Genomic DNA, 16,084 nt, shown 5'->3' with positions numbered 1-16,084 from the left:
CCCATCCCCCTTACATTCCAGCTTAGGATCCGAATTTCAAATTTAGGCTTTAACCCTAAATCACCCGAGATTTATATAATCCCTTTCCTTCTCTCCCCTCTCACCCCAAACTTCTTATCCCCCTCAATATCTCTCCTTAACCTCTCAACTTCACTCAGTTTTCTTCTTTTAATCTACTCTCATTTTTTTGTAGAAAGGATTTTAGGTCATTTGGGCTCCTAAGTTTACACCGTAGCTTGCCAACAAATTCTGCTATTGAGTCCTCCTTACTAGCCTCCCCTCTTTCAATATCTTTGTGCTCTCCACTCCTAGCCATCTCCTCAACTCTGCCCTCAGCCTCCCCACTATAATCCGATTCTGTCCTAGTTGTAGCTTTCCTCCATAATTCATTGATTTCAATTGCTCCCATTATACTGTCAATGATTCCCCAAATTCTTTTATCCCTGCAAGTTCCCTCCATCCTCATCTCCCCTTCCAACATCCCCTGAAAACTTCTTGTGGTCTTCTAACTATGGGCTTCAGACTCTGAACCGGGGAGGGAATCTGGAACAAGGGACACAACAACCTCATCAGTAGAAAAAAATGAATTTACAGAGTTGACAGATTTACCTGAAACTGACTGAGAGTTTAGAGGGGAATGCAAGGGAGGACAGGTGGAAGCCAAACCCAGTAAAGAGAAATTGGAGTTTTCTGTCTCCTCGTTTTGGAGGGAAACATTCCCCGTCATTTGGTTTACACACAGGCTGCTTCTCTTACCCGATTGTTTACCTCTCAGAGGTGTATCCCCGTTGAGTTTTGGGTTAACACGATCTGCCACCATCTCGGTTTCTTGCCTGGCCCCAAGACTTGGTGAAGGCTTATTCCCTTGTGGGCATTGGAATTGCCCCCCGTCGGTTTGACCTGCGTTGTTGGCTAACATTGACTTTTCCTTCCGATCCGCCCCAGACTCCACTTGTGCACACTTCCAATCTCTAGGAAAGAGACCCATCAGATTTAGAGTCTCCCTGTTTTGATCTCCTTGGAGTTCATTGTCTTCCAAACTCCCTTTGCTTGAAATTTTTTTCTGAACTCTCCTCCTCATCTTCACTTTCGGAACTACTCCTTAACCAACCCTTATCATCCTCCTCCCTTTCTTCTGTTCTGTCCCTCAGGTATCGTGGATTTGCAAGAAATGCCTTCCTCAATGGAGACTTGCATCCTCCTCCCTTATCATCCTCCTCCTTGGATGTTAAAAATGCCTTCCTCAACGGAGACTTGTAGGAAGAAGTTTACATGCAGTTGCCCGCTGGATTTTATGGTATAGAGACAGGAAAGAAGGTTTGTCGGTTGAACAAAGCCTTGTATGGACTAAAACAGTCCCCCAGAGCTTGGTTTGATAGATTTAGACAAGCCCTTGAAAGGTTCGGATATGTGCAGGCCCAGTCAGACCACACCTTGTTTATTAAGAGAGTGGATTCTTCCTTAACCTTGCTTGCTGTATATGTGGATGATATTGTAGTAACAAGGAGTGATAATAGTGAGATTGAATCCCTTAAGCAACTCCTTCATCAAGAGTTTGAGGTGAAAGATCTGGGAGAACTATGATACTTCTTGGGCATTGAGGTAGTTAGGTCCAAGCATGGGATTTTTGTTTCTCAAAGAAAGTATGTTCTTGACCTGTTGGAAGAAACTGGAAAGTTGGGTGTTAAGCCTGTTGACACACCTATTGAACAGAACCACAAGATCAGTGCAGAGGGTGGAGAGCCTCTTGAAGATAAAGCTATGTTCCAATGGTTAGTTCGAAAATTTCTCTATCTTTGTCTCACACAACCCAACATCAATTATGCAGTCAGTGTTGTATGCCAGTATATGCACTCTCCTAGAACTACTCACCTCTTTGCAGTTGAGAGGATATTGGCATATTTGAAGAGGTGCCCAGGCAGAGGCATTTTTATCAAGAATAATGATCACATGAAGATAGAAGTTTACATAGATGTTGATTGGGGTGGGTGTGTTGATGATAGAAGATCTACCTCTGGATATTGTGCTTTTGTAGGAGGTAATCTTGTCTCTTGGAGGAGTAAGAAACAAAATGTTGTTTCTCGTTCTAGTGCTAAAGATGAATATAGGTCCATGGAAAATGGTGTGGCTGAGATTCTATGGCTGAGATCATTATTTGAGGAGTTGGGTATTGTTTATGAGAAGCCCTTAATGCTGTACTGTGATAATCAGGCTGCCATTAATATAGACCATAATCCTGTACAGCACGACAGAACTAAACATATTGAAGTGGACAAACATTTTATCAGAGAAAGGGTTACATCTCAAGAAGTATGCCTTCTGTACATCACCTCCGACATGCAGCTTGCAGACCTTCTCACCAACGCTATTTCAAGGAAGAAGTTAGAGACAGATCTATGCAAGTTGGGAATGACAAACATCTATTCCCAACTTGAGGGGGAGTGTAGAGAACACTAATGTGGACCCCACTGTGTTTGTATGTCAGCAATTAGTTATGATTAGGATTAATCTATTAGTTAGGATTAGTCTATTAGTTATGATTAGGATTAGTATTTCATCTTTATCTTATCTTGCCATGTAAGCAATTCAGTCCTATTATGACACTATGTATATAATTTTAAGAGTGGGGCAGCTGTTTCTAATGCAACCACTCACTTTTCTCAGAAATCTCTCTCGAGCTCTCTCTCTCCTCTCTTATCCTCTTTTTTTCTTCTCTTTTTAGTTTCTGTTCAAAACCTAAGACTAGTTGCAATCTTGTATGACCACTCCAACAATAGCTATTTATGAAAAAAAAGAGAGTTGGGGGACATTAAGCTTTATCTGCAGTCTCCTCACTAGAATCTCTAAAAGGTATCTTTCTTTAAGCTTCTGATTTTGATGAGTGGAATCAGTGGATTTGGACCTTAAACCCAAAGGGACTTTTTCTTGAACATCTTTCTATGAAGCGCTCACACTAAACCCTTCCCCTCTTTTGTCTTGTCCTGTCAGTTTCATTTGGAAAGGTCCCACTCCTCTAAAGTCAAAGTTTTCCGTTAGGGAATCTTTCATGACAAAACCAACACATATGAGACTTTTCAAAAGAGAGGATCCTTTTGGCTGTTATCCCCTCATGTTTGCGTCTTTTGCAAGGCAAGTGATGATAATACTTTTTTTTATTGATAACAAATAACTTTCATTAATCAAAAGCTTTAAGTACAAGAAGGGGGAGATAAACTATCTTAACTCCCCCAAGAGAGGCTAAGGGGACCAAAAGAAAAGGAAAAAGAAAAATACAATTAGAAGTGAGCCCAGAAATAAGGATTCCCTATTCACCCCTTGCTTGGTTAACCCATCAGCAAATGAGTTAGCGCTTCTCTTCACCCAACTGCATTTTACCTCAATGTCCTTAGTCAGCCATTTAAATTTCTTCTTTTCATATCTGTAATTCCACATTCTGTTATTGTCTTCCTTTAACCAACCTACTACCACCTCCGAGTCTCCTTCAATGACCAACTTACTAATATTCAATTCTTTAGCTCTTTGAATTCCTTCCAAGGCCGCTAGGATTTCATCCCCAAGAGAGTCACCTTCTCCAATTGAGCCTGGGAAAATAGCTAACACATTCCCATCCTCATTAAACTCCCCAAATACCAGATTGCCCCAGATTCCTGATGCTAATACCATCGAAGTTTAGTTTTATAAAGCCATTAGGGGGATGGGTCCAAAATGAACTGAAACCCTCCTAATTGGTGCTGAACTTGCAATTTCTTTCTAGTTTCTCAGTAAATCATCCAAAGTGAAGTCTGTGAACAAGTCCAAAGATTTCAGCCAGTGTGCCACCCTTATGTGATGACAATACTTTTTATCCACTAATGTCCTGCCAGTTTGCTATTAGTATTTGGGTGTTTTTCTTTTCTTTATTTTGTTACAGCCTTAGAGGTGGACTCCTCACCTCTGAACCTACAGAGCCTTTTCACACCTTTTTTTCTCACCTCCTAGAAGAAGGGCAATCATGTGGAGATGTGCCAGAGCAGCCATCCTTTGGTGCATCTAGGAGGAACTTAAGAATATCTATAAACAAGTGGAGAAACAATGACGCACTTGTAGAATATATACTGTTGAAGATCGGCATTGGGTAAAATCTTTGGACACTTTTCAGCAATTTACAGTAGATAATAATATGCAAAAGATGTCTCCCTAAGGGAGATTGAAAGCTTGGCAAGAGAGCTCAATGCATCTTTTACATGGATTAGGAGGACTGCAGACTGCCAATGGGATGGCCGACTCATTAGCCAAACAGGGGGTCTACAGGCAGCAGCTTTTTGGGCTGTATTGTAATATTATGTTGGGCAATGATTGTCTTCTGTGCTTTACTGTAATTCTGTAACCTGTTCACTCAATTATTAATAATAAAATTCTTCTTCTTGCTGATAGAAAAAAGATATTATGCAAAAAAATGGTTGATAATGGTTTCCTCCTCATCAGCAAGAGTAAGGCAAAATCTGATATTCCTCCTCATCAGCAAGGTCTATAATAGAGCAGAATTATGGGAATTGTTGCATGGTTTGAGTATGGCAGTATGGCTAAACCGCTCAACATCAATCTACAAGTTGAGGGAGACTCAAAGGCTATAGTGGCTTGAGCTAAGAACAACAAAGTTGGTTTATGGAAATATAGACGTATGAAAAGGAACGAATCAAGATTGTCTTAGGAGATTGGGGTACAATACAGGTAGACTCCTAGGTTAGCTGACCACCTATCTGATACTTTGGCAACGTCTGGGCCACTTAGAGATCAAACGTATTGGGGAATTATACCAAGTGAAAGAGCGGTGTAATGGGTAGATTAGCCAGCCAACTTAGATAGGGTGCAAGGCACTTAAGCGTTATAATCAAAACCTTTTTTACAGGTTTGTAATAAAAAATTTTCATGAAAGCAATAAAATTGTGTTGTTACCAATGAAAAATACCATTTTAAAAGTTAGAGATGAACACAAATAATAAACTAAACAGACTAGTTCCCATGTTTAAACCAGTGTTTTAAAAGTGCAAGGCGCAGGGGTCAATTTGTGCCTGAGGTGCAAGGCGCAAGGCGAGGTGTGCGTTTTTTTAAGCAAGGTGCCAAAAAAAAAAAAAAAAGTGCAAGTTCAGGTTCTTGGTGAAAAGTTCAGTCACAGCCCCCACCCCCTTTTTGATTAAGGAACAACAGGAAAAGAAGGTGAATGGTGTCAATCCTGAGGCTGGTTTGATGTGGCTAAGGCAGGGAAATGATGTTGTTGATGAAGTTTCAGGTAAGGTAGATATGCAAAAAATAGTGGATAAAGAGGTCAAAATTGGGAAAAACTTGGGCTTGCTATTCTGGGGTGGCGAGGAATTTGCTTGGAAGGCTTTTGGAGAATTTGAAAGAAAAAAAAAAAGTGGAAGAGAAAATGAAGAACAAAGCAAAGCTGGAAAGGAGCAAGGAATGGGATGAGGAATTCTCAAATCAAGAGGATGTGCTCACAGATGAAGACTGATGTGCGCAGTTGGAAAGGCTCTTGCTTTTAGACAGATTTGGGGGGTGTCTCTAGTCTTTTGGGGATTTTGTATTGGGTCTGTTGTCTGTTCAGTGATCTTTTTTCGGATGTTTGGGTAATCTTTAACTTGCAAGGTGTGGTTTATCTTTTGGGTTTTTTGGGATCATTTATATGAAGGGTGTGGTTTTCTAAGGGTATATCTTGCTTCTGGTGATATCTTATCACCTCCTGCTGTACTTTATTTTTTTTTCTAATACATTTTCTTTTGATTCTTCAACAAAAAAACTTGTTTGTTTCTTTTTTTATTCTTGACTTCTGAAGAGGGTGATTGTATCAAGAAGTTTTTTGGAGTCCCTGGAGAGACCAATCTGTAATAAGAAATATTACGATCTTGCACCCCAGGAAGTGGGCCAACTCCCTCACAGATACAATGAATCTATCACCTTACAACACATGACCCCAAAACATTTAATCTCTTATAGCCCCTTGCTTTGCCAAACCATTTGGCAGAGTTACCCATGGTACATTTGCTTCCCAATCAACTAATATATATTTTTTAATTTCTCTGACAACATGTTTATATTATCCACGGGGTCTCTTGATGTTCGGTTAGCCAACCAGTTACAACTCTTAAATCACCTTTTACTTCTAGGTTTCTGAAATTCAAATGCTTTTGCTCTTCAATGCCCATAGAGGATGGTTCCTCAAGGACCTCAGCCCTTGTCTAAGACCTAAGTCTCACTCTATTCCATGTACGAAGACAGAGGCACATAGAGAAATATGGGTATACTCCTGTGACAGGGTGTACAAAGAGTGATTTTTAACATTTAGTGATATGTTACCCGCCATAGATCTTTCCAAACTTGACCCAGTTACCCGAGATGATAACAAAGTGAATGAATTGGAGAATTTTTTTGTAGAATAGAAGAGATGCCTTTCCAAGGTGATGAGGGATTTGTTTTCAAATGTACACTGCATCCCAATCAAGGGGATACCAGGAAATCTAATCTCCAAGATCATTTTCCTACCACAGAGGAATTTCTCACGCATACCCTTCCCATCTTTCAACCCTTTTCTGCTCTTACACACAGTTGCCCAATTGATTGGGTGGTCTTTTTTAGAGTCCTGTTCCCACAGGAAATCCCTTATAATCTTTTCAATCCTCTTTGCTACCAATGCTGGATTTCTAAAGACAGAGAGGAGCAGATTGGGAGTTTGGCAAAAGTTGATTTGATCCATGTAATTTGACTACCTAAGGAAATATTATTTTTCTTCCAATATAATTTCCTAACAAATCTGTCTAGGACTTGGAGGGGGATTTGAAGATGGTGATTGGATGGTTACAAATGGGTAGCATGGGGCTATGGATTTACAAGCAGAGTATGAGGGAGATTGAAAGTCTTTCAAGAGAGATTGATTTACTGGTCATATCAGATGGGTTAGAAGAATAGCAAATGGTTTGGCCGACTCTTTAGCCAAACAAGGGGTAAACAGGGGAGGATATTTCTGGGCTGAATTGTAACTGCTAATAATTTGGTGGGGGGGGGGTTGAAATCCCTACTCTTAGGGACTGGACCTGTATAATCTTATTAAGATTTTTCAGATTTTACAAAAATCAGGGTTTCATATTAAAAAAAATGTCCAGGACTAGATTCCAAAATTTAGATGCCTTAGGACATACTCCAAGTGGAAGACCTAAACATTTGATGGTCCATTCCACCACTGAACATCCTAGCATTTCTGTATATCTTCCTTACATCTACTCCCCCAAATTCTGCCCCACAATGCAACTTTTGCCATATTCACCTTTAAGTTCAACATCCTTTCAAAGAATTTTAATAATAGGTGTAAATTTCTAACTCCTTCACCCTTTCATAGCAGAAGATAATAATATCATCTGCACATTGTTATATGGATTCTATTTGTTCTAAACATTCATGATTTAAAATGGTTGGGTTAAAACTTAAAACATATAAAACAGAAACAATGCATAAAGCAAAAGATAAATGGTTGAGTTCTTCAGTTCTTTATTCCAATCAGCAATGTGCTGGTATGGAGATGCCATAAACAAGTGGACAACATTAGTTGCCAAGGTTGCATCTGTTTTTGGGTCTTATGGAAGTGACTCTTTATTTGATATATATATATACATATATATATATATATATATTTTTTTTTTTTTAATTTTTTTGTTTATTAAGTTAATGTTAAACAGAGTTATAAATCACACCTGCAGAAATTCTGAAAATAAAACAGAAAAAGGAGTGGAAAATGGAAGAAAGAGAGTTCAGGAGAAGAACAAGAAACTGATCTTTATTAAAAACTGATTTTAGTTTGAATACAATTACAAGAATACCCTTACTCTCTTAAAGGAGGTGGCTAGCTCAATAAAGATAATAAGAGAAGTAAAACAGGCCCATAACTCAGGCCCACGAAAGGAGATACAAATCATAAACAATGCTATAAATAAAAGAAAAGAACTATGGCCCATCTGGCCTAGTATCTCTACACTTCCCCTCCCCCTCAACTTCAAGCTGAGCATGGATGTCAATCATGCCCATCATGTTTACATAGTGTTGCAGTTTTGGCTTAAGTACACCTTTGGTTAGAACATCTGCCAGCTGCTCTGAGGCAATGAGAGGGAGGCAGACTTCTCCAGATGCCATCTTCTCTTGTATGAGAAGTGTCTTTCTACCTCAATATGCTTTGTTTTGTCATGCTGGACTGGTTTGTGAACTATATTAATTGCAGCTTGATTATCACAGTACAACATCAAGGGCTTATCATATGCAATGCCCATCTCATCTAGATGTGACCAAAGCCATAACAACTCTGGAACTCCATGAACCATGTCTCTATATTTTGCCTTAGCTGAAAATCTAACTACCACACATTGCTTCTTACAAAAGATAATGTTCCCTATTACCAGAGTGCAGTAACTAAATATAGATCTTCTATCATCAATACTATTGGCTCAAGCAGCATCTTTATAAGCTTCTAGCTTCATTTGTCTATGCTTATAGAAGAGAATGCCCTTTCTGGAGTTCCTTTTAGGTAACACAAAACCCTTTTTATAGTAGCCATGTGTGTGTCTCTAGGTGCATGCATAAACTTATTAATCACACTGACAATATATGAAATATCTAGCCATATAACACAAAGATATAGTAACTTCCCCAGAAGTTTTTGGAACACTCCCTTGTTTTCCAAGAGCTCACTATAACTGGATGAAAGCTTATGGTTTGAATCAATAGGCATAGAGGTAGGTTTGGCACCAAGTTTCCTAGTCTTAGTGAGAAGATCTAACACACACTTCTGCTTGGAGAAAAAGATTCCATCTTTAGACCTAGAAGCTTCAATTCCCAATAAATATTTCAACTCCCCTAAATCCTTAATTTCAAATTCTGAATTAAGGAAGTTCTTGAGTGCGTGAACTTCCTCTAGATGATAATTGAATTTTATTAAAATAGAAACTGATCCAGGTTTACAATCTCATACAAGAGCCCTTGGAGAGGCATAGCTGTAGCCTCTCCTAACATAATGCAAAGAAACTAGGAAAATAGTACATGAATCACATTTGAGCCCAAAACAATTCTTCCCTATTTGCCCCTTGCTTGGCTAACACATTAGCCAAAGCATTTGCTGATCTCCCCACCCACTGAATAGGGTATGGTCAGATTGTGTCTAAGTGTAGCCAAACTCAATAAGTGCAACTTGGAATTTGTCAAGCCATGCTCGAGGGGATTGCTTGAAGCCATATAGGGATTTCTTCAACTTACACACCTTACCCTGCATTTCCTTACTATATATTCCCGAAGGAAGTAACAAATAAACCTCTTTAGTTAAGTCCCTATATAAGAAGTCATTTTTAACACCAAATTGATATAAAGGCTAGTCATAACTCACTGTCAAGGATATAATAAAACTCTCACTAAGGTTACATTGAGAAGGTCTCCATATAATCAACTCCATATACTTTGTATAACCCTTGGCAACCAATCAGGCCTTATACCTCTCAATTATTCCATCAACATGATACTTGATGGTGAACACCCCCTTACATCCCACTAGTTTCTTCCTGATAAGCAAGTTTACAATATCCCAATTCTAATAGCCTCCCTCCATTCTGTCTTGGACAAGGCTTCTATAACTAAATTGGGTATAGGTTGAGAGGAAATAGAGGCTAGGAAAGAATAGTATGAATGTGACATCAAACTATAAGAAAGAGTAGGTGAACACCCCCTTACATCCCACTAGTTTCTTCCTGATAAGCAAGTTTACAATATCCCAAGTATTATTTTTGCAAATTGCTTCTATTTCAATTCTATTAGCCTCCCTCCATTCTGTCTTGGACAAGACTTCTATAACTAAATTGGGTATAGGTTGAGAGGAAATAGAGGCTAGGAAAGAATAGTATGAATGTGACATCAAATTGTAAGAAAGAGTAGGTGTTTTGGGATATAATGAGTTGTACATATTCTCTTGCCCTTTCTCACAGCAATAGGTAGGTCAAGGTCTAGGAAGGAAGGTATTGGAGCAGGTGGTAAAGAACATGTCCTCTATTTAGGAATCGGGAGTGCCTAAAGCTCAACTTTAGATGGGTGAACTACTTGTTAAATGTTGTATCCTTTGTCTTTGGTACTGCCTTTGAACAATAGGATGAGTAGTGAAAAAATGGAGGACTAGTAGGCAAGGTTTAAAATGTCGATGTCGGTCATCCAAGTATAAGAAACATGTTGGAAATGTCGGAAAAATCGTATGGAAATATTGTAAAAATTATAGACATGGTGGAAACATTGTAAAATATGCAAAATATAGAAGGATATTTTATGAAATGATAAAAGAAGCATAGGCACACCTTTTTAAATTATTATCTTGTTTCAAATCACTAAACAAAGCTAAGAAACTAAGGTTATAGACAAAAGAATATGTTCTGAAGTTGCCCTGTAAACCAGTCAGAGCTTTATGATAGAATGAGTTAAAGCAAAATTTGAACTAATAGAAAATGTACATGGTTGTAATAGATCAACCAAATAATCTACTACACAAACAAGAACTAATATTTAACTACATGTTTGAAATGAGTATTGAGCTAGCTTGAAGTTGTCATCAGGTAAGTTAGGTGGATAATAACCTGTTACTTCACATGTCTACATTATTGTCACCAACTTATGTTATAATACTCTCTTGTACTCCACATACTACTGATAGTATTCACTAGGGAATGTGTTGATTCTAGTAAAATTTCATGTCGCTACCCATGAAAGTGGAAATGGAAATATGTTGTGGAAACTACCTCTTGTAATCCACATAGTTCCGGTAGTGTTCATTGGGGAAATGTTGATTCTAGTAAAATTTCGTGTCACTACCCATGGAAATGGAAATATGTTGTGGAAATATTAGGGAAATTAGGGACATTTTAAACCATGCTAGCAGGTGGTGCAGGAGGAATAGGAATGGGAGAACTAGGAGACAAGGAAGACTCTGCCAAAAGAATAGGATCTGTAGAGGATTCAAAACTAGAGCCAGTAGGAGATGGTGGAGGAAGTGATGAAGCAAACAACTTAATAGAATGATCCCCTTTAGGAGAATGACCATAAAAGGGAAGTGACTTAACAAAGGTGACATTCATGGGAAGAAAACAAGTCTCAGTAGTAGGATTAAAACAACAATAACCCTTCTATGTGGAGGCATACCCTAAGAAAATACACTTTTGAGTCTTGGTTTCAAATTCATGTCTCTAAGAGTTGGGAATATGGACATAACATGTGCAACCAAAGACACACAAAAGAATAGGAAAAATATCACCATTAAGAAACAAAAAGCAAAAGGGGACTTGAACCCCAAGATTCGAGAAGGCATGCTATTAATAAGATAGGTAGTTGTCATGACGACATCACCCCATTGGAACATGGGAGGCAAAAAAAGAACTCCTAGCTACTTCTACAACATGTTGATTTTTCCTCTTTGTTTGGATTATGGGCACAAGAATTTTGATGCACAACCCCAAATCTTAAGTATGAGGTAAGTTCTTTCTTGAAATATTCCTTAGCATTTTCAGATTGGAATATTTTGATACGTGTATCAAATTGGGTAAGTATAATTTCATGAAATTGTTTCACAAGTCTTGGCACTTCAGCACAAGACACATAAGATAAAGCTAGGTATAGCGAGAAAAGTCATCAATAAACAGAATAAAATATTTGTAACTACCCATGCAACATAAATGCTATGGCCCATACACATCAGAGTGAACAATATGAAAAGGAATAGTAGGTCTTTTATTACTTGTCGGATAAGAATTTCTACAATGCTTTGACAACTTACATGACTCACAATGTAGACTTGACAGCTTGGTTTCCTTAAATAAGGTTGGAAACAAAAAGACTCAATGAAGAAAAGGAAATATGACCTAGATGCTAGTGACATAACATAACACAGTTAATTAACTCAGACACATTTGAACCAAAATTTTCTCTTTGAGGTGATATTTGACTTTTCTTAGACATATCCAACAAGTATATGCCATTCACCTCATGGCCACTCCCAATCACCTTCTGAGATTTCATGTCGTGAAAAACACAATAAGAAGGAAAGAAAGTTGCACTGCAATTCAAAGATTTTGTCAAATTACTAATTGAAAGCAAGTTAGTATTAAGCTTATGAACATGAAGGACTAAAGATGAGGATATTTGAAGCTTTGATGTCTCCCTTGCTTGAGATGGGAGCAAGAGAGCTATCAGTATGAGAAATCTTGGTTTGGCCAGATAGGAGCTAGTTAGTGTTTACCATTTTTTGAGGTAGGTTTTTTTAGTACAAGTAATTTCCTGAGGAAGTAGTAGCTGTAGTAGCATATTCTAAGTGACTAATGATCCGACCATACTTCTCATACTCTTCTCATCTAGCGATTGCAATATATTCCTCCATTGATTTTTCATCATTGGACCCTATCTTAGCCTTAGAAGAGGTGGTTGTATTAGCATTGTCACCATTCCCACTCCCCTTCTTCTTACCTTTATTATTGTTCTTGAACCTAGGAGGTAAACAACTTTGGATGTAGCTTCCAATAGATGTCTTTCGTGTGCTTAGGCTTCTTGCAATAATCATACACTACATCTTTGTCCCCAATGGTAACCCTTGGCTTCATTCCAGCATTGGCAAAGTGATTATTTGGGACTTCTCCAACCTGTACCTGTCTTCTATTGTCCTCACTACTAACCAAGGCATAAGCTTGAGATAAGGTCACTTCATCCTTTGCTAGAATGTTATGTTTGACAATATAACAAATAGAAATAAAATTAGGGTTCTACTAATCAAGAGTCATTTCCCTAAGGCCAACACTACTCTTCAATCAGCCAAAACTAGGATTTTGCTACAGGACAACTAGGGGTGAGCAAGAAAAACCAAAAAAACCCAACCGAACCAAAAACCAACCGAAACCGAGCCGAAAATCCGGTTAACTGAATTGGTTGGTTCGGTTTTGGTTAACCAATATAGAAAACTAGCGGTTAACGGAACCGACTGGTATACATATATTTCTATATATTTTTTATATTTTATATTTTCTATATATTATAAATTAATAAATATGCATTATATATAAATATATATTTATAATATATAATATATTATTTATTATTTAAAATATAATATTTTATGTGTATTTCTAGTTTTTTATTGTATATTTATATTTTTTATAATATAAATTGTATATTTATATTTTTTAAACATAAATTGTATATTTTTTATAATATAAAAAAACCGAAAAACCGACGAACTGAACCGATGGTTAACCAATCGGCTTGGTTCGGCTTTGGTTACTGGTTTCCCAAAAACTGGTAATACCGGTTTGGTTTCAAAAATAGACCCAACCGAACCATGAGCACCCCTATCAGCAACTCGGGAGACAAAGAAAGTCTAGCTGCTCCTACCTGAAGCTCCAGAAACCTTTCCAACCTAGATCGATCTCAATATTAGTCAAAAAACTTCTATTCTAGCCTCAAGCACCAGCTCCAAACTGTCTTTGTACCCCTTAATTCAAAAACTTTCCAATTATCTAGGGTTTTGGGAAACTCTCCAAGAACCTGTCATGGGCCTCAAACAAATACTGTACTCTTCTCCAAAAACATCCTCCAACTGGGCTGTATAAACTGTTGATCAATCAGCCAATCAACTCTCCATACACAGTGTGTATGGGCCTAAGAGGAAAGAATGAAGAAGGTAGGAACTTGCTCTGATACCAAGTTGTAAATCACACCTGCAGAAATTCTGAAAATAAAACAGAAAAGGAGAGGAAAATGGAAGAAAAAGAGTTCAGGAGAAGAAGAAAAAGGAAGGAAGGGAAGAAAGAAGAGAGACAATTGAACCTCTCTGCAGTCTCCCAAATCATCTTTTATTAGAAACTGATCTTAGTTTGAATACAATTACAAGTATATCTCTAGTAGGACAGCTAGCTCAGTAAAGATAATAAGAAAAGTAAAACAGACCCATAACTAAGGCCAACTAAAGGAGACACAAGTCATAAACAGTGCTGTAAATAAAAGAAAAGAACTATGGCCCATCTGGCCCAGTATCTCTAGAAATAGAATGGTAAGTTAGACAACAAATCAAGATAGAGGAGGGGGAAGTTGGCTAAATTCAAAATAAAATCCCAAACAGGATGTGTATTTGGAGAATAATTTGGTCTTCATCTCAATTACATCTTCATCCTTTTATTGCAATGTAGTTTTATCTACTTGTTTTTCTATGGGATTAATTTTGTTTCCTTTTGAAATATTCAGATGTTTTAAACGGAAGCCTTTTCAGATTAGATTCTATGCACATGTTGACAAAGTTGAGGCCCTTTGTACACACTTTTCTGAAAGAAGCAAGTAGCATGTTTGAGATGTACGTATACACTATGGCGGAACGTTCCTATGCTTTGGAAATAGCAAAACTCTTGGATCCTGGAGGAGTGTACTTTAGTTCTAGGGTGATATCACAAGATAATTGCACTCAAAGGCACCAGAAGGGCCTTGATGTGGTGTTGGGGGCAGAAAGTGCTGTTGTGATCCTTGATGATACGGAGATTGTAAGTAGTGTTGCAATCTAGCTAACCCATTTTTGAATTCTGATGACATTATACTTTGGTTATTAATCTGTTTGACATATACATTTGGATGGATTGTGAATTTAAATTGGTTTTTTTCCAGATTAGTAGAGAATGTGTAACTGTTTTTGTCAATAAATTAGGATAGGTTCCATTTCTTTTCTGCTATCAATGCATTTTTTTATTCTTTGAACTTCTAGATCTATTCTATGTTTGGTCCATATCCAGTCCATCCTCCCAAGATCCTAGATATTTGGGGCCAACTTTGTGTAATGGCCTTTTTTATTTTTATGTTATGTTTATGTTTGTGCTTAAATATATTCCAAGTTATGGCAAATAGTTTGAAGGGAAAGCTTAACCTATACAGAGGAAAGCCATTATGACGAATCATGAAAGTTTGTATTCAAACAAGTAACCTTGCAAAATCCCACATCATCAGTTTTTTATCATAGTATCCTTTTTAAATAGTTATAATTTTGGATTCTTTGCTGTTTTTAGTTGGAGAGCCTTGTTTTTTTTGGTGGTGCTGTATAGTTGCTGGTTGTACATGAGTACATTCTATACTTGTAATTCTGATCTTTATGGTAAAGATTAATACAATACTTTACCTCTTTCTTAAAAAAGGAAAAAAACATGCGGATACCTGTAGGCGCAATTACTTTTTCTTAGATCCAAATTATTTTGGAAGCTATGTGGATTCAACCTGTTTGGTGTTAGGTCCTTATGGTTATAGGCTGAAAATGGCAGCTGAAATCTGGTCGACCATAGTCTTCCCTTAGGCCTTAATCTTGGCTCAGCCTTGCTGATTTTGAATTTTTCTGGGTCAAAGTCATTAGAGTGTGGAGTCTAATGAGTGATGTAAAATCAGTTTAAAAAGTGTGTTTCAGATGTGATACTATTGAGTTCAATCTACTGCTATGGAATTAAATCTTGACTCCAGTTATAGGAAACATCCTTTACACTGTGACTGGTCATGTAATCTTGTGTCTTTGAGTAAGGCTTTCTTGATCCAATGCTGGTAGCTGGAGGTGGGCCAAAGTCTTTGGTTTCTCAATGTTTTGAAAATTGTAATCATATCATAGATCATAAAGAAAGTTAAGTCGAACAAATCATGAATCTTATCGTATATTGGAAGATTATTTCTGTTTTTTACAAACTAGTCAAAAAATTAAATATAGGTATATATATATATTGGACAGTGATTTTACACTATTTTCAATCCATATCTATCATATATATACCTAAAACAATAGAATTTATGACTTATACAATAGAAGCCTAAGATGCTTTAATCAAGCTTGACTTGAAAGTCAAATAAATCCACATACAATGACTCTTTAACCTACATATCCTATGCATGAACCATAAGATTTATGAATCAAATTGTGGGATTCAAATAAAAAATCATAAGATTTTTGCAGAAAAGGATTCATACATAAGATTCAAATCAAAGTCCTTGGGATTGATTCAAATTGTGAATCGTTTCATAAATCATACGATTT

At 37.3% G+C, this 16,084-nt stretch overlaps 1 protein-coding gene across 3 annotated transcripts in view; it reads left to right on the top strand.

Moving 5' to 3' along the window:
• The window catches only part of CPL4 (C-terminal domain phosphatase-like 4), an 83,139-nt gene that overhangs the window by 63,955 nt on the left and 3,100 nt on the right, over positions 1 to 16,084 (top strand). For all 3 annotated transcript variants that reach the window (XM_088968200.1, XM_088968199.1, XM_088968201.1), the window contains one exon: positions 14,275 to 14,564. In XM_088968200.1, the coding sequence (XP_088824326.1) occupies positions 14,275 to 14,564 (290 nt within the window). The remainder of the gene's footprint in view (positions 1 to 14,274; positions 14,565 to 16,084) is intronic.

This window comes from Nelumbo lutea, chromosome 2, assembly GCF_056320005.1.
Source record: "Nelumbo lutea isolate HS-2025 chromosome 2, American lotus-T2T, whole genome shotgun sequence".
Lineage (NCBI taxonomy): Eukaryota > Viridiplantae > Streptophyta > Magnoliopsida > Proteales > Nelumbonaceae > Nelumbo > Nelumbo lutea.
The sequence above is the reverse complement of the archived record's forward strand: the minus strand, read 5'-3'. Positions and strand labels throughout refer to the sequence as shown.